Consider the following 23,980-nt stretch of genomic DNA (forward strand, 5'->3'; position numbering starts at 1 on the left):
GTGTTGGTGTGTGTATCCCGGACCTCTGGGGTAGAGAGTAGTCACTGTGCTCAGATGAAGACTAGAGGCTGAGGAGGCTAATAGAGGAACACTCGACACACCAGGGGCCTAATCAACTGCGAAGGCCGCGTACCCACAGCTCCAAACCTCTCTCTAACACAAACGCTCTCTGGCCTTTCTTTCCTCCCCTCTAATCTCACCGATACTCTAAACTCCACACTCCACACACCGACGCCACGTCGCACAAAGCTTGTAGAAAAACAACAATGAAAGAGAAAGGGCAAGACTGGAAACCAAACTTAAGCTGAAAACACAGATGGTTCAGGTGAGCAGAGCAAAAAGACTAAACAAAAAGGGACGCAGGAGGAGAGAGGAGATGGAGAGACTCGGAATGAGGAGCTGCGTTTCAGTTATCAGAATCAAATATTAGTGAGGAAAAAAAAACTGGGGAGTGGGCAACATTAATCAAAGTGTTCACCTAGTGGGCAGCCATATGGCAGATCAGCACGCCAACAGTGCAAACTTGCTGATCTTCAGTAACGGGGTGCAATTAATTCCACTGGCTGCATTCATCTCTCTCACACACACTGAAGGAAGGGAGGTAGAAAATAAGGAGAGGGAACAGAGGAGGGTTTGTTATGACTCTTTACTCTTCCTCTTCAACTCTCTCTCTCTCTCTCTCTCTCTCTGAACAGAGGAATCAAACCCAGGTGATGAATGGGGTGGACACAAGGGCCTCAGGTAGCCGCTGTGGCGATGGTGGGTGGAGTGATGGGAGGGTGGGACAAGAAAAAGTGGAAGTGGAAGCTGAGAGAGAAGGACAGCAGTGGCCAAAGGGGATTTGTCTATTCTAAAATTTGGTCGAGGTATTAAGTAAAACCTTAAAATCTATAATTATGTGCGTGTTTCTTTTCTTAACCAAGACTTTTTAAATGCGGTGCATATTATTAGATCCTTGTTTATCTCTGAATCAAGTTATACTCATTCAGTGACAAAAAAAAAAAAAATAAATTATATATATATATATATATATATATATATATATATATATATATATATATATTACTAAGATATTAAGGATTACATTTCCTAAAAGTTTACAGAGGCTCATGTACCAAAAAAATCCCTTAAATTGACAAAGTCAGAACGCCATGCTATTTATGATCCAACCTAGTGAGTGGAAGGCACACACACTACCACTGCCTCATAAATTCAATGTTTTTCCAATTATCTGGCCCGTATAATAGCCATTTCTACACAAGGCTGTGCTAATAAAACACTGTCAATTAACACTTTCCAACTCCACTAAAAATCACTGTAGTGGCCATAAAATCCTTTAGAATGTGTCAAAAAAAACTTTTTATTAAGGTAATTTGAATGTATGGTTTCAGAGAGTAGGAACTAAAGTTTTCATTCTGAGCAACTGAGGCCAAGAAGAAATTGGCAGCTTACCCTCAACACACAATCTCAGTTCATCTAGGCTGAAGTCTCTGCGCAAGATTAAACAAAATACAGTGTTTAATCAGATATAAATTCATTAAAATGTAAATTAAAAGAGCAAACATGATGATGATAAGTGACGTCATTCTCAGTCATTTCTTCTTCAGTTGGATAGAGAAAGCTTTTTATGGGAGAAGATGGTCAGCGTTTATGAATTCACTTGGTGAGCCGGCAGAATAAAGTGAAAGCCTGAGCACAGCCACACACACACACACACACACACACACACACACACAAACACGGCTCTCAAACCTCTTTTGGTTTTATGTAAAATTAGCTTCTCCCCTGGCTCTTAACACAAGCTCATCTCCATTAGCCGCAACCTAGTAAAACTGACTCGTGCAAATGAGTTGTGGATATGCATTCCCCCGGCCCTCTCATCTCTCCCATCCATACAAATATACTGCATCTGCTATCTCATGTCCATAGTCCGTAAGTCAGCTCATCCCATAGGCCTAGTCACCATACCACCCATACCAATATCATAAATGACTGTGGGGGAAGCCTTCATTAGGGCACGCTGCCCCTCCACCCCTCTAATCAGAGCATTTTCCTTGTGCGCGTTGGGATGGTGCTTTATGGCCCAAATGGGGCTCTGTTAATGAGGAAGTACACATGTCTCCATTTCCTGTCTAGCCAGGTCGGCAGTTCCTGTATTTGGCCCCATTATAATCACAAGGCTTTTTTAATGAGCTATATTCATCTTGGTCATGCATCAAACACCATGTAGACATACAATAACAGAATAAATGAAAGGATGAACAGAATTAATTACATTAATACTCTTGACAAACATCATGACTTAGCCATGGCCGTTATTACCAACCTTTGGAGATGAGAGGATATAAATTACAAAATGGGGGGTCAGGGTAGAATGTTATATGTGTTTTATCTCTCTCAAAACTGGGTTGATAACTATTCAATGCACTCAAAGCAACATGGGTTTAAACCCACATGATGACAGCTGAATAATTGCAAAGTCACAGAAAATTCTGTTTCCACAAACTCTGTGCTGTGTCATGTTCTGCTCTCGGCCCGCTCATTCTCCTCAATCCACCTCTACACACCTCTGATCCCTCACTGTCCCCCATCTTTCCGTCCCTCCATCATCCCCTCTTCACTCCCAGGCCTCGTTGACATTAACCTGGAGCACTCACATTTTCCCATGGTTCTCCATGTTGCTCTCCGCATGTCAGAGCGGGAGGCTTTATGGCCCACATCCATCAGCGTCACATGCCAGGATTTATGGGAGATGGAGTCCAAACCTGATCGCTCTGAATCAGTCTTGCTGAAGCCGACCCCTGGGCAGCTGTGGGACGTAATGGATGAGCATCCCCCCCCCACCTCACCTCACCTCTCTTCACCCACACTCTGCACTCCTCTCTCTTCATCTCTCATGATTTTCTTACTCCCCTCTGCCCATCAGTCCAGTCCTCTTCCTTGCCCTATATGGCTCATCTTGGTCATTCGTTCAAACCTAATGGAGATTTGGTTACCAAAAATTAATGAGGCAGAGTCACTGAAGGAAATATAAGTGCACGTGCATCAACATACACTCAGACAGACTAAAGCTCATCATTCACTGCTGTGTGTAGGGTTTTCATTTGGGCTAATTTATCATGACACTGTATTAATAGGCAGCAGTGCCCTTCAGAGGAAAGATGAGAGGCACCAATTACCCCAGTTCACTGCCACAGACGGACCTGTAGGAATGACGAGAGTCTGTCAAATGACTCTGTCCAGTAACTGACGAGGGAGAAGACGCTCAGGGGATGCGAGTTCAGATTTAGATCTCATTCTTTCCCAAACATTTTTAACCACAACTTTGTATTTCTACGAAAGCCTTTCTAAAATCCAAAGAATTAAAAAAATATTTTCTTCTGACTGAGTCCACTAAGTCCTGTCCCGATCGTTACTGTTGCTATGACTGTTCTCATTGTTCTTCATTGTCTACAGTCCGATTAGCTTGAGATGAGAGACTGGAGTTGAGAGATGATGTGTACTTAGCCTCTCAGAATTTGAATCCTTCCCCTGTGTGTTTTCAGTTCAGTTTTTAGTTTTCAGTTTCGAAAAAAACAAGATGGCAAGGGACAAAATGCCGAGCTGGAGGCTTCAAAACAACAGTCCACAAACCAATGGGTGATGTCACAGCCACTCCGTCCACTTCGTATATACAGTCTATGTATCCCACTCTTTCACCGAAGCTCCTTACACGTCGCTTAGTCATGGGGAGAAATCCAAAGCTTGACAGGTCTGCTGTGCCTAGTCCCAGTTGCTAAGCTAAGATTGGACATTTGCCTTTCAGGGGACAGTCAATTACCAAAATACTGATTAAAACTGTAGAAAAAAAAAATCAAATCCATTAAAACAGCATTGGTGGAACAAAAAAGCTCCCAAAAGTTTGAGGCATCATGCTTGCTCCTCGTGGCGTCCAGCCCTCTGCAGAATGATTAAGCTGAGCCCCTGTGGTCTACATATAATGACTGAGGGAGTAAGAGGTTAAAGGTCAAACTCTGTTCACTGGTTTACAGCAGGTTTTATTACTGTTATTTGATATATTTACCCAACCTGTTCACCTTCTAACCTGCTTCTATATAGAGCTGGTTATCTAAAAGTTGCACAGCACACACACGCATGCACATGCACACGCAAACACAAACACACTCATGCTCATTTCTTAACTGGAACACACAAAATAATATTGCCCTGCGGCCCCCCAAACAGGTCGGTACCCTAATAAAGGCTTTACACTATAAAAGAAACACAGTGAGGCAGCTCCGACACCTCTGAGGCTCCCTCAGCATACACACAGACACACACACATCCACACACACATCCACACACGAGGGCTGGGCCTGGTCACAGGTCAGGAGAGCCTGTAGCTCTCCGTGGTGCAGGGGAGCAGAGCCGCTTGAACCTGTAATATGCTCCTCTCTCCCCTGGTGCCACTTGTTGGGGTTTTAGTGCAGGGGAAATTACACCTGCTTTCTGGCCTGAGACCAGCCCTGACACACAGAGATGACTGAAACTGTGGGGATTACATTACACGCTCACAAACACACAGACACGGGAACATACCTGAGAGGAACGTGGAAAGTCAGACAGAGGGAGGACATGGTTGGGCTAGGATATGTTGCATTTATACCCAAGAATCAATGATCAACAAAACACTTTATAGGAGTGCTTTACACACACCGTTAAAACTAGTACTGTTTTGAAAGTATTAGCAGCCAAAACAGCAATAATTAACACCTGGTGTTCATCCAGCATCCTCACAGGTGAGCCGCCTCAGTGGATGAAAAGAATAAAGAGGCTTTACCATACAAACACAGCTTGCATGGTGTGAAAATAAAGTAAAACTGTTTTTTATTCACTTCTTACATAAGATCAATCTTGTGTAACAAAGCACTGTAAGATTAGGATGCATTATGCTGCTAACACCGTTCTGTAGGCCTAATCATTTGCCAATGTGTAGGCTTAATCACTGGTTAGACAGGGAAGCCGTTTCATCATGTACGAAATGTTCAACTAAAATGAACACAACATCAAGCCTACTCTGCAAGTCAAATGTGAGCTGAGAGATAATCATTGATATGGGGCAGGAGAGAATGAAACTAATAAAAAGGCAGTGTATCAAAGTATCGCAGTTAAGCATTAGTCACGTGAGGGCAACTACGCCACAACTCTGGTGTTCTCTAAATGAATCCCCCTCGTCCCATGCTTGATTTATGGACCTGTAAAAACACACGTTGTTTTTAATCTACTGCTGCCTGAATCTGCCCCTCTAATGAAATGTGGATCTGTGTGTGTGTGTGTGTGTGTGTGTGTGTGTGTGTGTGTGTGTGTGTGTGTGTGTGTGTGTGTGTGTGTGTGTGTGTGTGTGTGTGTGTGTGTGTGTGTGTGTGTGTGTGTGTGTGTGTGTGTGTGAGATAATGATGTATGGGCTGAGGTCTGATTCTTTGAGCATGAATTTTCTCTCTGATAAATATGCATTCAGTTACACAGACTGATTAAGCTGTAAACCAGTGTTAACTCTGTGTCAAAACACATACAAACACACACATATACATACGTACATGTACATGCACACACACACACAAACACACACACACATAAATGCACACAACTTCCCAGAAAATAATGATAGCTGTGCCTGGGGCAGGATTGTTTGGATGCCTGGAGCGGTTCACTGATATCAATTCCATGAGACCTGACTGCAGAGGATATCCTATAAACACAAGACAGGGCTCAGAGACACAGCCGTATCAGCCAGAGACATTTTACAGAGTCAGGAATGATGTTTTGCACTAAAATGCAATATATTGATCCTGAGGAAGTACAATTAATATAACTCAATACAATCCTACGAATAAACGTGGTAAATACACGGCAAAAATAAAAAATTGCCAAGTACCTATGGCTCTGTAAAAAGCGACATTTTTGTTTGGAAAATCCCACTTTTGATCTCTGTTTTTGTTCACAAATAAACACTTAAAACGGATCATTTTTAACAGCCCATTCTTATCCCCGTTTCTTTTAGAGAGAGCACTTATATGTGACTTACGGTGTGAGAATAGTCGGACGTGGCAGCTGTTGACTTGTTGTGACGCACATGTCTGTTCATTAGCGGACAATCCCTCCGTCCTTCACAATAAACACATACTGACAGCAGGGGACATGCATGCACACTCCTCTCCTGTTATTTTTTCTTCTCATATTTTAAACGCAATCAGACATGGACGTAAAGGCCACAAAAAATGGGAGCACGTTGGTACACCTACGTGCTCATTTAGTTCCCAACGCGTCTGAATAAACTCTCGGTGAGTTATGAAAGAAGACGAGAGACAGCATCAGACATTAAAATCTCACAGAGACATCAAACACAGCATTACATCTAATTAGCCGATTGCATCCCCTATGAACTTTATCGTGGGATCTGAGAGCCATGTGCTAATTTCAAACTGTGCTAAAGATGCTAAAAAGCTCCGGGTAATATCGGATAAATGTTATAGCCAGTTGCCAGATGGTTCCTGCATTCAACATTACTGTGTTTGCTTGTTTGGCAGACATCAACTAAGCCTCAGTCTATTTGGCTGCAGCTTATTACAACTGGCTCATCTCCTGATTTAAAACATTACAGTGTGTGCTGGACTTGTCTCTCTGCGGTCAGCACTTCTCAGACTTCAATAAAAACATTCTCTGCTGGCAGAGAGAGGAAGAGTGAAAGAGATCCAAGCAACCTCTCACCCCTCTCATCATAAGAAGCCCTCGTCCCAGGGCGATGAGCCCACCTTCAGAGGGGAGAGTGAAAGAGTAAAGGATGAGAGTCTGTCAGGTTCAAACAACAAAGAGGTGCTGCCTTACACATCCTTCCTCAACCCGTCCCCTTCAGTGGCAGTGACATCATTTAAATCATTTAAATCCTCCCCAACATGACCTATGGCAAGTGACCCGTCATTCTAACGCTCACACCTCCATGTGAGACGGCTGCCGAACTGCTTATTTAGCAGAAAATGCCACCCGGCTAACTATGTGATTTATTCAAAATTATTCCTCCACGGTGCTCCTTCACACAGAGCGTTTGCCCATAGTTCACTGTGGTCCAGGCAATTAGGAGAAGGCCACACCTCTTCAGGAGACAGAGCACCTGGCTATAGCAGACAGACATAAGGAGGAGGAGGAGAGCTGAGCGGCGCACAGCTTTTCACGACGGGCCGGAATAACTAAGCAGAGCAGTGAGGGAGAGTGAGGAATGCAAGCCAGGCACTTTAGGATTCATTTAGGTTCCCCCATCTCCCTGGTCACTTTATTAGCAGTCTGGGAAGAGTGATGCATGTCCCAAAGCTATGCAAAATGCATAATCAAGCATTTAAATACACACCATGTAGATGGGTGTGTGCATGCATGTGCACATACTTGTGCACACATGCTGTACTTGTCGTGAGTATCATAGTTGCACAATCATACACACACACACACACACACACACACAAAATGCTTACTAGTGTGAAACCTCAAGGTGTTCAACTCTTTCACGTTTATACTAACAGTCTATACTACACAAAGCCTCCTTTAGTATTCCCACGAGCTGCATTGGAACAGTCACCTGTGTAATGTAAAGAAATCATCAATGGTATATTACATTCAATCCTATGCAGTTCCAGAGCTTTGAGTGGTCGTTTGTTGGAGGAATCAGAGCTGGATAAATTTGTGGAAAAGGGGGTTTCCTCATCAAATTTACATATCGCAATTCCACTCTCATTCCATCCATCCTTTCTGCTCTCTCTCCAGTACCCAGCCAATGAAGACTGTAGTAGGGGAAGAGGGACCTTTTTGTTCCCAGTCTGCAGACAGATTCCAGGTAGCAAACAAACAAATAAGTAAATAAAAAGAGATGAGAAGGGCTCCCTGGGGAGGTGGACGCATGCCACTAATATGCAAGGAAACAGATTTTCACAATGCCTCATCCTGGAAATAAGGGGGAGCCGCCACTCCCTCAATGATTCAGTGGAAGCACCTGAGATTAGAGGAGACGATTGGGAGAGCAGTAAGAGATGGAAGTGCAGGTGTAATGTCGGTATAGTCTTGGGACAATCTGAAAAGGGGCTCTAGGGCCGCTTAAGTACAAGCGTCGGCATCACCAACAACAATCTCCACTGGATTTATCTCAGCTTTAACAGTAGCGTGTCAGCAAAACCACATGCAAAAAAATTACTTTGGCCTTTGCTTTCTAATGAAAGAGAGTCCACCACCACATGAGGTCTTCTAAACCATAAAAAGGTATCAGTATGGATGCTTTAATTTAAACAATTGAGAGAATCAGTTGCTTTTGTTTTGGTTGTTTGGGGAAAAATAAGCGTATGGCAGGATGTTGAAACATTTTAGGGAGTTTCGAAAATCAGATCAGGAAAAAAATTATAAGGGAAAAGAAGCTTAAGTGTAAAATCCTGCAAGAAATAAGACCTAAAAATGACTTATTATGATCTACTGGGTTCTCTGGCAGCAGAGAAGAATGTCACAGACCTGCTCACTGACCTGGGAAATGGGCTGCAATTTCCTTAATCATTGTGGGAGGAAAAGAAGAGGAAAAAAAAAGGTACGGAATCGAAGGGTGAACGGTGGGGGAGAAGGGTCTTTTGAGGCCTTTTTGAAAAAAGGAAAAAAAAAAAGAAAGCGCCAGTGAGCGAGGGAGGAGAGGGGAAGAGTGACTAAAAGAGCTGCATCCTGAGGCCCTGGAGGAAGCTGCAACCGACCAGGTCAGCATTTCACATGTGTCACTTCCTGTTGCCCTCAACGGGAGGAGCGTGGCATGGCATGGTGGCCAGCGGGGCACAGAGCCTGTCGGACTGACACAGGAGGTTATGCACCGGGCAAACGGACAAATGCAAGCACACATGCATCCACACACACACACATGCACACACACACACACACACACACACACACACATGCACCACACACACAAACACATGCACCACTTTTCCTGTGCTTACAAGTGTGATTCGGGTTTACGGTAGTGTGTTATGACACAGAAAGGGGTCTGAATGCATGTCACACAGTCATGCAAAAAAGTAGATTTCTATAAGAAACGTGGGACTTATCAACCAGAACTTTGTCTCCTCAAACTATTGTATTTTTTAAGCCATGATGCATTGACATACATTCTTGGGTATGGGAACCCAAGTTTATGTTCTGACATCCTCAAGAAGAGACTGCCTTCTTTCCACCTGTCTTTTCAAAACCTTTTGCACCTGTGCTTCTTGAAAATCCAGTAATTTCACCTGATATAGCAGAAGCTTGGAGAGGAACATTGTGTGTTACCGATTCTGATGTGAAACACACAGAACTTTATACATTCCTCTGCTAGATATGAAAATCAGACAAAGAAAATACACTCGTAACCCTTGACACAGACCTCTACTCAGGGCCCATATACATGTATTTATTTATATATTTTCATTGTATTTCAAAATATCCAAAGGCTTGAATTGAACTGACAACAATGGAAGTTAGAAGATCGTGACAAAGGGTATGAGTGTTTTCTTTGTCTGTTTTTCATATCTGGCAGAGGAACTGTCTGCCTGTATGAGTGACCGCTGCTTATCGGCTCTCCGTCCGCCAGTCTCGCTCTGCCTCTCTGGCCTGTGTTAATGTTGCTGTTTGACATTGCAAGCAGCAGGCTTTTTTTTTCTCCCAGCAGCCTCAGTGGACAGTGGAGCTTTAGCCTAATTGGTTCCAGAGCAGACCCTGACAGAACTCTCCTCAGCGGCACACAGCCATATTAATACCCCCCCCCCACACACACACACACACACACACACACACACACACACACACAACAAAAACAAGCACAGCAATCAGTGACTAGCTCGCTAATTAACGGCCTTACAAAGCATCTCATTAGCATGTGTTGTAGAAAGGGGCAGTGGGGGAAATAAGCATTTTGGATTAAAAAAGGAAAGAAATTACAAAATAAGACCATGCCGCACGAGTGTGTATGTGCGTGTATTGTATTCTACTCAGGGGCCAAGGGCCTTGGTTGGCCCGCTGGATCTCAGGGGAGTCCATTACAGCTCTCTGAGGGAGACACTGGAGTCAAAGATAAGCAGAATTTTAAAGGCAATCAGGAAAAATAAATCTCTGGCACGCAGGCAACACTTTGGTTGTTAACCAGCAACTTAACCTGCCCTTACTGTGAGCGGAATAGGAGATGGATAGGTAAGGGTCTGTGGAAAAACAGCATGCGGTTAGATCATAGGGCGGAGGAGAAGAGCAGCAGAGCTGGAGGATCTGCACACTAGAGCTACATGAGGGACTCCATATGATAATAATAAGATGCAAAAATGTATTATAATCCACACAACATAATTTGTTAGGGTAAATTAATCAAAGATGTGTCTCTCCACACATATACGCCTCGTCTCTTTTGGTGCAAAACATTTCACTCTCAGTATTTTTCTCTCTCTCTTCCCATCTCCTTCTGCCCTCCTTCCATCTCTCCCTGCACCCATCTGCCGGTTAATCCCCTCCTGGTTTTACTGTGGCTTCATCACAGCCTGTAAAAACAGCCCCCTTTGAACTCTATAAAGGCAACCAGCATCGGGCTTATTGTAAAACACAATCATAAGGTAAATGTTTATCCCCTCTCCGCCGCTCTAAACTCCCCTAATGAGCCTGCTGGAGGGGTTTCACCTCGCAGCTCGAATACAGGGAGAGAGGAAAAAAAAACCCTGTTCTGCACAGATTAGGCCTGCGGTGGAGATGAAGCTGAAGTCCCATCATGAAAACAGTATGTAGCATAAACACAGCAAGTAACTAATTTCATTATAAAAGGTCAGCAAAAAACACAAACAGGTAATACAATCTCCAAAAGTGCCAAACAATCTACAATGTCTGTGTTAAAGGGGTTAGTTAAATGTGTTAAATATAGCAACAAATACTTTCCATTAGATAAAGAACAGGTAGAAACCGAGTGCACTGTTTTGTTTGTACTGTAGATGTTCCTGGCAGAGCACAGTATGATTGGCTGGGAAGGATGAGCCCTCTGACCCTGCACTTCCTAACAGCCAGTGGTTGTTCTGACCTGCCCATTATCCATCGGTGACCCCGCTATTATACCCGCTGTCAGTACACGACGCTACGCTGAACGGCACCGCCCTGCGCTGCACATGAGCCATCACTCTCACCTCCGAGCGGCAACGCTTGCCCACACGGACAGAGAGTTAAGAGAAAGAGAGAGTTCAGAGTAATAGTAAGCAGGTAGTTAGAGGTCAGAGGTCCCCGCGCAATCGGGACAGCAGTTCCACTCCTGGCAGCCAGAGCGGAGAGACCTGGAAGTAGATACGATGACCTTTTGTACAGAAGACCCCAAAATATACCCTCTTATCAAAATGACCTTAACGCAGGAGCATGGGAAGGCGAGCAGAGCCCATCCATCATTTTAAAGATTAATTCTCCTCTCTATTCTTCTCCCGAATCTATTAATAATGTCGCCAGAGGGAAGAATTTGCGGCAAAGATTTATTCTGATATTGTGACTTTTATTCATTAGCCTATAACAGGGGGATTCCTTGAGAAGGAAATATGGAGTGAGCTTAGGGCATGCTAATTCACTGCTCGTGCTCCGTTTGAACTATGCAGAAGTGTATTAACTCCTTCCTTTGATTTGCTGACAATCTGCAGATGGAACACAAATAGGGAAGATTATCATTTACACCATAGATTTCACCCATCATTTTTTTCAATTTGAAGCAATTCTAAGCAGCTTCCATTTGTTAATTCACAAACATTTAACAACATCTTGGGTAATTCTGTGGCAGGTGTGAAGCTTGAAAATCCATTTGACTGCTAAATCTGGCACTTGGATCGGAGCTTTTCCTCACTCATTTAGACAGAGCAGTTACATTAATAGATCTGTACACTGGATTTCGCACTGTGGAGCAGCACTAACAGCCCCAGGGGCATACTTCAATTAGAGACTTGGGTGAGTTTAAACACTGCAGATCTACTCTCGCTCAAAGTGTTTGTGCCCCTCTTTTCCTCCCTCTCAGCCCTTCTCTCTTTCTCTCTCTCTCTCTCTCTCCCCATATCTGCACCGAGCACTCACTCTCCTTCTTCTTCGAGTCCTGCTCTCTGTAATCAACCCAGTGCTAATGGCTTATTCTTTCTGCTCCAGCACCCACATTTCACTTGTTTATTTTCCCACACTCGTAAATCTGGGGACGCGTCACAAGCGCAGCGATATTAGAGCAATAATCTCAGGTAATTATCAGATGCTCTCTCTCTCTCTCTCTCTCTCTCTCTCTCTCTCTCTCTCTCTCTCTCTCTCTCTCTCTCTCTCTCTCTCTCTCTCTCTCTCTCTCTCTCTCTCTCTCTCTCTCTCTCTCTCTCTCTCTCTCTCTCTCTCTCTCTCTCTCTCTCTCTCTCAAAGCAGAGACACCCATACAGAAGTTTCTTCTCCTTTCCTGGGAAATGGGCAGGAATTTTGTGAGAACCTAGACATGAATACTTTTTCTCTCATTTAATAAAGGGTTTCTTTAACATATGGGGATCAAATAGACATTTGGATAATTTATATAATGTCAGTGACGCGTGAATTAATTCGCTGTTCATTGGAACAAGTAAAGAGTATTTTTATTCATACAACCACAAGAAAAAAATAAAGCTTTGCCATTTGAACAGCATACAACACCCACCATATTTAGATTCTTTATTTGGTTAAGGGAAAACTGAATCGAGGGTCTAAAAAGAAAGATAAACTGAGAAAATGAGTGACCTCAGGGAGCGGATGAATCGTCACTGGTCTCTTCATGTAAATGGTTGATATCAAAAGACTTATACTTTAAAGCGTTTCAAGCATAATATTCTTAAAAGGTTCGACTGCCACTTACCCACTCCTGCTGAATGAGGCTAACTGCCTTGCTGGCCCGGGATAGGTTTCGACACGCCAGGATCACATGGGCGCCATGAAGAGCAAAAGACCTGGCTGTCTCAAAGCCTGAGACATGATCAGTGAGACAGAGGGACAGACAGACAGACAGACAGACAGACAGACAGACAGACAGACAGACAGACAGACAGACAGACAGACAAAGAGACGAGGAGAAAAAAAAAAAGAAGAATGAAAGCGAGCAATGCTTCAAAGATTACTTTTTTCTGAAGATAACTTTGATTCTCAGGGGTTGGATCTAATGGGGTGTTGGGGGTGGTGAGGGTGGGTGTGCAAGTTAAAATCCCTATCAATTTTCCATATAATTTCTTTCATTGAGTAACCCAGTGGTCTAGTAGGGGGAGTTAATCATTTCTCTCTGAAGTGATGAAACTGATTGAATTATTGTGGTTCAAGACTTCTTCCTCTCTTCTTAGATAAAGTTTTGGATCTGACTGCCAGCTCTCAAGAAGGTATCGCTGCTCACGCTGGTTTGGAGGAAGGGAGGACAGTTGTTAATAATGTCAGGAATTATACAGTGATGACAGTAATTACGAAAACATGGCCCGTAATGGAGGGAGTCAGATGAACAATCGAACAGACGTGACATTCAAACTGAACCTTGGTGTGATATTTCAGCACATCAAAGTGCCTCTGATAAGGACATTTCTCCCATGAAACGAGGTCCGCGGATACACACAGAATTTATCAGTCCAAGACTTCATGGCTCCATCCAAATCATGTAGCCACGATAAAACTGACAAAACTGAAGATAGAGGGAGAGAAGTTCATTTCTAAATTACAAGTCTAAATGGGTCATTTCAACCCATAGGTTGAATTAATTTATGAGATTAACTTTTTTTCCTCCACCGCATTTTTATTTCCTGTGACATTTACTATCCTTCAAAGTTCAACAGAACCTAACGGCCTCACATGTTTCAGTCCTACCTCTACAGTAAATACAAACCACAGTCAGATACACACAAATACCGTACAGTGTGAGCGTCCTCACTGACAAATTGACGGGCACAATAACTGATTGTGGCAAAGAGGGTCTGAGAGGCAGAGTGTATCAGAGGGTGGATTAATATGAACTGTAATTAGATTATATGTCTTAATCTGATTTTCATTTAGAGCAAAACTGGGAGGTCTAATTGTGAGGAGAGTGTTAAGGACTAATATCTATTAAAACTCAAAATTGGAGCCAGATTGGAAGCCCTCTCTGACAAGTGAAGCATGGAATTAAATTATATGACACCTTATTAGGTGTAATGGAGGGGACTGTGGCTGTGAGCGGAGATCATTTCACTCACAGGAAATGGAAATGAAAATAAAAACAACATGAAGGAAAAAAAAAGGAGCGGCCTGACTCCCGGAGTAAATATGCACTTTGAATTTGCAGTTGGAGCAGCCGTCTATTGAAGACAAATGTCACAAATCTTCTCAATGTCATACAAAATGTCTATTTTCACGATAATTTAATCTAAACACTCATAATGAAAAATAATAGTAGTAAACTCTGAAATGCTAAAGGATGCTTTTTTCATTAAGATTACAGCATATTTAAAATGTATGTCACAGAAACAATCCATATGCAGCAGCTAAATTTGCAAATGAGGAAAAAAAAGGATTACAAACATGCCATCATTTAAAAGCTTCTTTTTTTTTCAGCCTTTATAAATTGGACAAGAGTACTTGCTGCTGGTAAACAACAACAGCTCACACTCACTTGTTGTGTGTACAAACCATGAAAGTGAAATTAATCGACACCAGTGTTTTCCATAATGGAGAACAAATTAGAATATGGCAGCAACAACAGCAGCGGCACCGAAGCCATGTATTTCCAATGACAAATAACAAGGGCTTGACATTAATTGTGAAATAACGAGAGTGGCGTTGCTGTAACAGAGACTCCACGCCCTCTCACCCATGTTGCCGGTGGAGAGGGCTGCACTGAAATGAGTTCCTGGTCAGGTGTACAACAGTGAGAGTCTGTTTCAGCATTGTACGCTGATGGTGGAACATGACAAGAGGTCAGACCGGGGTTTCTTTTGCTCCGGTGGATCGACAGACGCCATAAGCTGTTTTATAACACACAGGAGGCCTGACTGTTATGCTGGGCTGTAATAATCTTTCAGGTTCTTTTGTCTAATCAGACAACGACTTGGTGAAAAGAGATGTATAAGAAGCAGAGCCTTTAACTGGGTGAGAAATATATTTTTTTTAAAGCTGGGAAATGAAGTAACACAACTCGGCCTGGTTAAAGCAGATCTTTTGATTGTCTGCTTGTTCAATCTGAAGACTCACAACGTTACAAAAATACAGTAAGTGGCCAAACTATTGTTGAAAATGTGTTTTGGTGTAATGTATAAAATGCATACAAAATTGTGTAAAATGTCCATTAAGCAGTGAATGCTCTTCATGGTACATTAGGATCCTGGCCCTGCTGATATCCCCCAATAATGAGTGTGATTTAGTGATTTCACGCTTTGTTTGTCCTCCCTGCCCCGCCGCCCCTCTCCGGATCCCCCTCGTACACAGGTGTATTGGCTCAATGTAATGAGATCATTACCAGCCTCGTCAGTAAACGTGTTTATTTGGCAAACGGAGCTGCCTGCTCCTTCTCTCTCTTGATCTGCATCCAAAGAGGCATTTAACTAAAATAAGCTCCATAGTACAATTGGGCAAACAGAAGTCAATTCAGATCATTACAAGACCTTTGGGTAAACAGACATGGTTCCCACAATCCCCACAATTTGTGCTGAGCAAAAGACACAGGAGCAACACCGATCATGAGCAGACTACATATCACCCCACCCAAATTAATTATGTGGCATTTTTAACTGTAACACACAACATAAAAATATGTTGTGTGTTATATTTCTGAAGCAATGAATAATACGATAAATATGTGACTAGTAATTACACTGTTTATGTCTGTGTATCTCTGACTAGTTTCATTTGGTGCAGTCAACCTGATTAATGCATCGAAATTCATTGGTTAGTTTGTTGTTTATAAATTTGTAGATTTATTGAGGGTGATGACGTGGAAATGGCAGTCCCCATCCATCTCTTCCAAAAAATGCCACTGCACTTCCTAAATTCTACCCCAAGATCTTTCGTCTCCCCTCCTAACTCTTTGGACGTGTCCGAAATCCAGCCCTATCTACCATTTAGTGCACTACATTTACCTTCAGCAATCTTATTCAAGTGTCATAATTCAGAGTGTGAAATGCAGCAATAGTGTCCCCTTAAATGTTCCAGCAATGGAATGAAAAAAGTAGCCTCCATGTCATGTACACTATTCCTTCTGCTAGACCCCAAAAATCCACAATAAACTGTGAAAAAGGCCTCCCAAAGTGAGCAGAGATAATACAAGGGGGGAAAAAAGGGCAGCTGTCAAATTCAGAGAAGTGTGTTCACAAACACAGGTGCACAATGGCATGGAGAACACAACAAAGGCGTGGATCGGCAGAGCACACGTTTCAAGCTCAGCCTCATGCATCAAGAGGTCAATGCTGATGCATCTATAGAAATAGATTTAAAAAATCGGGAAATGACGTGATAAATATGTCACATCATGGAATTCTAAATTCAAAACAATAATAGGATGCTGCTTACACTATTGATACATATTAAGCATGTGATCCTGATATCCAAGACTTTTTCTGTGATATTCTTGCCACTGAGTGCCGTATCTGTGCATATATTTAGCTAAATAAAGCTTCTTCCTTCTTTCTTTGTATAAACACTACTTTTAGCAAACAATTCCACTTTTTATAGATGCTAATATTACAGTTATGTGACTCTACACCTGTCAGTGATGATGTGAAATTATTTATTTGTAAGTCTCCAAAATATCGATTGACAGCTTGATATATAGTGAAGTATTAAGAGACTTTTATGTAGAAAGGAGTGAATGAGTGAGTGAACACAGTTAAAAACAGGCCACCTCTGACTCTCTTAGTGCTGAGTGCACCTGTTCCTGTTCCTGCTGCTGCTGTGTATTTCTTGTCCCAATAAGTGAGGAACCACACAAACCCCCCCATCTCTTTCTGACTTTTAAGATCCCCTCTAATTCCCCACCATTAGTCAAAGAGGAGGGAGATGTCACCCCAAAAGTGGGATGTATTGTTAGTAATTACAGCCCAAGGTTGAGCTGTTCCAGACGAGAGCACTGGAGTGCTTCTATTACCCCTCCCTGTCCCCTTCTGCCTCCTTCCTACACCCCCCCAACTGCTGTCACACCATCCATGCAGCCCTATCTAGTACCCACCCACCCCACTCTCTCTCTCTCTCTCTCTCTCTCTGACCCTCTGTGTCAACCTCCAACTCCCTACACAATCTCTCATCATGGCCTCACGTCGCACTGGTCACCCCTGCTCCTCCTGCGACCGGCCTTACCTGACTACCTCACGAGCACACTGAGGCCAGTAAACTCGATACACACACACACAAACACACACACACACACACACACACACACACACACACACACACACACACACACACACACACACACACACACACACACACACACACACACACACACACACACACACACACACACACACACACACACACACCAAATCACACACGTGCACAAGGATAAACACAGACCCCAGAAGCCTGCTCATGCACATATCTCCTGAGCATTGGTGCTATTTTCATCACTGTCATCAAATCCCCCCCCCCCCCCCCCCATCATGTAACTTTCATCCCCTCGTCATCCGCAGACTGTAAACTCGATAGGTCTATAAACTACTTGACTACACACAATAACCCAGTACCCTTTCATTTTATTTTACCTACAGCCTTTAAGCACATATATGTATTCCATCCTCTCTCTCTAACCACTTCAGTTCTATTATATTAGAGCTGTAATCATTATTGAACCCTTCTGGCCTCCGGCATAATACTCTATGCATGTTACACCAGTTTGGGTCTGCATAGCAAATTTCCATCCAAGGTTAATAAAGTTAAATAATTTGACTAACCAACCATAACTGGTTCTCATTACGTAGCCAATAAACACATTCATCAGAGAGGACATGAAAGGCCCGTTGAGAAAAGAAAAATAAAAGCTCTCCTTCGATTTCCTCAGTGGCTCAGTTCACAAGCTGACACTGAGGAGACAGAGCCGGACACGGGGCCGGCCGCTCCCCCAGTGGACACACACACAACACACTATCAGACTCCTGAATATAAACACAGATGCACTCTGGATGTCATCTAAACCACACGCAGCCACTCAGAGATGCTCGGAGACACAGGCACCGCATGCCACCCTCACCAGGAACATCTTTTTATCCATCTAATTCCTCCCACTATGAATAATGCATTTCCCTCCTTACCGAGGCTCGGGTTTAACGCATCGCTGCGCGGGTCTTTAAGGGGGTCCTTATTCATAAACAGCAGCGCAGTAAATACCAGAGCTTTGCAGCCAATTTAATGGCAGTTATGCTTAACAAATCTGCCTCAATCTAATGATCAGCCACAAAGCTAGGCTATGGGTTTAATCTGCACACAGAGGCTCCCCCAGCTCTGCGACTCACTGAATATGCTTAGGGATCTCTCCATCCAGAGAGAGGGGAGCAGCGGCCTGACACCTAATCCTCCCAACACAACACTGGGATCAACACAAACATGGAACAATGTTAGTCTTTCATGAATAAGAATAACATTCAAAGTCCTAAAACACTGCAGAGACGATGCATAGAGATACTGAAACATTAAGAAACGCTGCTTCCAAATCCTCGCTATTCCCCGCCTGGACCGCCTGAGTCTCGTCTGCTTCTTATTCCAGCACTGACCCTGACCCTAAACATCAATACCATGTGGAATCTAGTGCATGCATTTAGATTGAGTAGAGCTTTGCAACTGGCGGTATTGCTTCACAACAAGCCACTGTATAAATGGGCCTAAAAAAGGTCAGATAAAATTCTAAACATGTCAACATAAAAATAAAAACTCCGAATGTGGAATAATATAAGTCGTGAGGAGCTCTAGAAATTGAAAAACTGTTATTATTAAAAGTGAAATCTTCCCCTCTGTCACACATCATATATACTGTACTGCGATTGAAATAGACATGTAAAATAGTTGTGTCAACCTGAATATTTTATTTAAGTGAGACAGAGGGTCAATATGTTATTTCTGACCGCTACTCAACATACGTTATGCTGACAACATGGCACCTGCTGTAAGAGCTGCTTTTAGGGGGACACGTCTATATGTAGTTATAGTCCCAAAAGAGATGTCACAGGGCAAAGATGACTGCGTGTGCAAGGAGAGCACAATACAAATATAGTCATGTCTCAACAGGAAAAAATTATTTAGGAAACGCTAAACCCAGGTTTCTGATTTAAAGATCAGTGTGGAAAAATAACCAATAACGATTTTACATTTAACATTCTAAAAACTATATTGTGCATTGATTTGATATTAAAAGAGAAAGTATTTTGTCTCTGAACCCAGTGGGTGCCAGAGATATCACGACAATGGCCCTTTAAGGACAACTTTTCCAAGGAACCCCAGTAAATAACTTGAGAGTTAGTTGATAGGAGGGGAATTAGAGCCAGTGCGGGAGTGTGTAATGGGGATGGATAGGAGGCTCAGTCCTGGGTCAAAGACGCTTAGGAATCAATGCAGGGGTACAGGTGTACAACCACAGGTCTATAAGAGTAAGAAAACCTTTAGAGAGAACGGGGAGAGAGGGAGAGAGGCAGAAATAAGGGGAAAAGAAACTGTGATCATTCATTTCCATTATCACAATTACAAACACCATTCAGGTTGGTACTGGTTTTTAATTTACAAAAGCAGGCAGAGAGAGGAAGACTAATGTTGTGAACGGAGCGCAGTGATCACATCGGCAAGACAAACCGCTTTACTGTCTCGCCTCCCAGCACTATTGCAATGAAGCCTCAAAGCTGGTCACAAAACCAGACACTATGACATTTCATGCATAAATAAACTCATATATGTGCATTTCATGTTCACGTGTATTAAGAACTTAATCAAAGAGCTGAAATTTAAATTTGCTAATTAAATAATATCCCACTATTAGTAATAAAAATGTCACATTTCCTGTGGGGGAAATAAGCACTGAAGAAAATGGAAATAGCCTTGACACTTGGATTAAAACACTATTGATGCCATTAAAATGCTAAGTGGGTCCAACCAATTGGCATAACCACATTTTACTAGTGGAATGTCAAAGGAGCACACGAGTAGTAGCAATTACTATTAGAATACTGTTAATTATGGGGGCTGCATATTTAATATGTGGTAGAGTAAAACAAAGGTTATGTTAATATGGGTTTATTAAGCATTCACACACTATAAAAATGTCTGTGCGCTGTAGCTATTTGATGCTTTCTTGTGAGAAAAGCTGCTTTTTCCAGATGAACAAATTTTCATAAACTAAATACATCGCAACAAATCTTAAATGTGGATTATCTTTTTCATTATATAGTTTTTAAACTAAGGCAAAAACCGGCACATGTGAAGCACTTAATATGATAATGTTTTAATACCCCAACAGCAGCAACATCATGGACCTCCTGTGCCCTCTTGTGGTGAAAACTACTTGCAATTTTCTTATTTCCCCTATATCATTTTTTTTCATCCTCTCTAATGGAAAGGCCTAATTATTTAGTTTAATTTCAGAATCCACAATATTTCAGCAAATATTTCAGAGCATCTCAGAGTCGGTCTTGTTACATTAACGTTGTGCCTTCCCTTCTCAAATGTTCTCTGATATAATGATGGAGTTGTAGGAACTGGCAGAAAAGCCATTTAAGTTAGAATTATCTCTTTTATTCAAAATCCAAACAGGTACCCCTTATATCTGATGATTTTCTTTTCGGGGGAGTGACATTATTCTGGTAAAAAATATATAATTTTCTTTTACACAACATCAACGAGAAGGAATTGCTGTAGTTATTCGTGTGCAAGTCCAATTCCAGAGAAGGTGAAACCTCAACACCACTGAATTATTTCAAGTTTAAATGTTTAAACTTTCATGCAGCCATTTCTATACAAGCTCTCCGTGTGTAACCACAACATTCAAGTTTCATTCATCGGACTTTCCTTCCATCTTTGTCAATTTTATTTGTGTACTTTGTTATTAGTAACCCTGCTTGTTACTCTCTGTTTTATACAATGGCTTTTGTTATTTCCACTATATGTATCCTGGGTACAAACAACCACTTCATGTTTGTCTGTATGAATGTTCCATGATTGAGACTTACCTATCCAATTCCTACGCTATAAAAAAATCAGCCTAAAAAAAAGTCTCAGTTCAGTTCAGTTGAGCAGAAACCTGCAGCTTGCCGATCGAAGACAAAATGTATTTAGATTGTGTCTAGTGTGTTGTAAAAAATATAATATTGACATACCTTATTTATAAAGGAACAACTGTATATATATATATATGTTTGTATACTGCATGTTAATAATAATAATATTGAACTGTTTATAGTGCAGCAATTTAAAATCATACATCAAGAATTTCTCTAGGAGAATAATTTTTGGATATGTATTATTTTTATATGAGTTCTGGAACATGCACATAGATTATTAGACAGATGGAGGAATGAACATCAAGGTCAGGAAGGCATTTAAGTTCACAAGCTCAGTGTGGGTCCCCCGGCTGCTGTAAATCTACACTACAGTGCTGCATCTCTTAATACACACACACAGCAATAACACTGCTGTGACTTTCCTTGGGACAAAGAATTTAAATATAAAGACAATTAACAATTTTATGTTTATTTGATTTCCCTCATGCTGTCATTATCTATCCCGAACAAAGCAGCAAGTCTGAATAAATGGCCTCTCCTTGTGCTAATTTAAACTAAAGGAAAGGGGAAATAAATTTGTTTCCAGACCATTATATAGTGAGCAATGCATTTGTAGGGTACAAATGGACACCATTCATTACAGTTAACAATGACATCCAATTCAGCCCAGCTAATGAACTTCAATACAATCATGTTCAGTATTAACGAGTGATTTGTTGAGTCTAAGTGTATCATTTTGGAGACTAATGTTGATGAATGTCTGGTTGTGGAGAGATGAGGACTCGCAGGGAGCAGAGCGGCTCTTGTCAAGCACACGTCTGCTAGAGTGTAATACCACATCACCACCTGGTGGTGTCGTCACGGAAACACACTTTACTACACACTGATGATTTTATGTATAGCTATAACATAACATTATTGAATTGGTAAACAGATTAGGGTTTTATGAAACTCACCAAGGCCAGAGTTGCCTCCAGTAATGAGGACAACCTTGTCGGAGAAATCTCGACCCTGCAGGATCTCAAGAGCAGAAGTGTTTCCGTCATAGCGTTTTGGCTTCAGCACTACATCCTCTACTGTAAATGCCTGCCGCGGGTCAAAATAGGTGGTCCGCTTGTTGATGTGACTGAAAATGACAGAGGGAATGAGATGTTATAACAGATACTTTATCCCAGATTTGTACCGTTTGGCATATCCTGTGAGGCCCAAAAAATTGTTTCCTCTATTAAACAAACAGAGGTTCAATAATCAAACTACTTACTCAACATAAATCATCTGTCCTTTTTCATCAGTTTCTTGCTCCCAACCGTATGGTAAATCTGTGGGAAAAGACAGAAATAATGTTTCTTTAACAGCCAGAATCCATGAGAACAAAATGAATATCTTTGCCGCTGGTGATAGTTACATAACAACAACAACATAGTTACTGAAAAAAAAAAAGACACAAGGCAGCTGCCAAATCCAATGCTTGTAAAGGTGTGGTTAGAACACCAGTAAAAACAACGGCAATTTGAATATGTTCCCATATGTCTTGCATTTAGGTCTGGCCCTCAAGCAGATATTAATACGTGTAATACCCTGAAAAACAAGTGAAAATAACAAACCTCCAGCACAACGTTTTTTCTTTCCAGTCTTCGGGTGTTCCCACTGTGTCTTCATCTCATCATGGCTGGTACACAAAGACAAAGAATTTTGGAAATATTTACCCAACCACCTTCTTCACTACATGTCATTTATTTATCTATATACTGAGGCCAGACATTGAAGTGATGTAATGTGACAGAAATGTGCCAGATTTAGCCAAAAAGGTTTATTTTCATCTGCAGCCTCTTGGTTGGTTGATGTTGTACAATAAAAGACAGAAATTAACACATTCAATTACATATAGTACACAGCCTAAATGAAACACAACCAAATAAATATGTTATAGAAAAGGCACAAACAATCCTAACAGCAGAAAACAAATAGCGGGGGCGGACCAAAAATAAGCAATATCGAACATCCCAAACTAAGTAATGCAGACCAAACTTTGGATACGTCTAATATGTCAAGGATAGACATTGGTGTGAAGAAAATACTATACAAAAGTAAATACTATGTTGGCACTGTTATTCTTCAATAACCAATTATTTACATTTGCTATGTAAAAAAAAAAAACATTTGTTGTCTAGAGTTTAAGGATTGTATATTCAAAGTGTAAGTTATTTCTTTCAATTCACAACCTCTGAGCTGCAGTAGTGCACCTATAGCATGAGGGAATACCAGAGACACAGACTTACCAAGATGTTTCATATTAAACATCTTGCTAGTAAAAAAATGTGTGCTCATGGATTGATGGACTATAATCCATGCTATCAATTCAGCTGTCAAGAGTTTCTCTAAACTGGTGCAGCAAGCTGTGTTAGCCACTTGCTAATATACCACCTTTATATGCCTCTGGTCGTGAACAAGCTTAAAGCTGAACTCCTAAATACAGACATAGTGGTGTTGACATGTAAGATGAAGGATCCCACTCACCTTGCATAGTAGACCCAGCCATCTTTCGTAGACCTCTCTTCCCATCCGGGAGGTAACTCATCCTCACTGTCTGTATCGTCCATACCTGCGTATTTCAGAGCTGCCATAACTCACGTTTTGATTTCCTAGTAAACGACGGAAGCTATAAACACAAAATTACTGCTCTGAAGACAAATGAATGCAACTGTGTTAGAGCAGAGAATTACCAGCACAGCATTTCACCGGTACTTCCG

The 23,980-nt window shown here is 41.8% G+C and overlaps 1 protein-coding gene across 1 annotated transcript in view; it reads right to left on the bottom strand.

Annotated features, from left to right (window-relative positions):
• wwox (WW domain containing oxidoreductase) overlaps positions 1-23,966 on the bottom strand; it is a 126,430-nt gene extending 102,464 nt beyond the window's left edge. Inside the window, exons 1-5 of the mRNA XM_054619803.1 lie at positions 23,748-23,966; positions 22,835-22,899; positions 22,492-22,549; positions 22,187-22,356; positions 12,890-12,996 (exon numbers count right to left, since the gene is read on the bottom strand). Of these exons, the coding sequence (XP_054475778.1) occupies positions 12,890-12,996; positions 22,187-22,356; positions 22,492-22,549; positions 22,835-22,899; positions 23,748-23,854 (507 nt within the window). The 5' untranslated portion in view covers positions 23,855-23,966. The remainder of the gene's footprint in view (positions 1-12,889; positions 12,997-22,186; positions 22,357-22,491; positions 22,550-22,834; positions 22,900-23,747) is intronic.
• Positions 23,967-23,980: the final 14 nt, after the last annotated feature.

This window comes from Anoplopoma fimbria, chromosome 19 (assembly GCF_027596085.1).
Source record: "Anoplopoma fimbria isolate UVic2021 breed Golden Eagle Sablefish chromosome 19, Afim_UVic_2022, whole genome shotgun sequence".
NCBI classification, from domain to species: Eukaryota; Metazoa; Chordata; class Actinopteri; order Perciformes; family Anoplopomatidae; genus Anoplopoma; species Anoplopoma fimbria.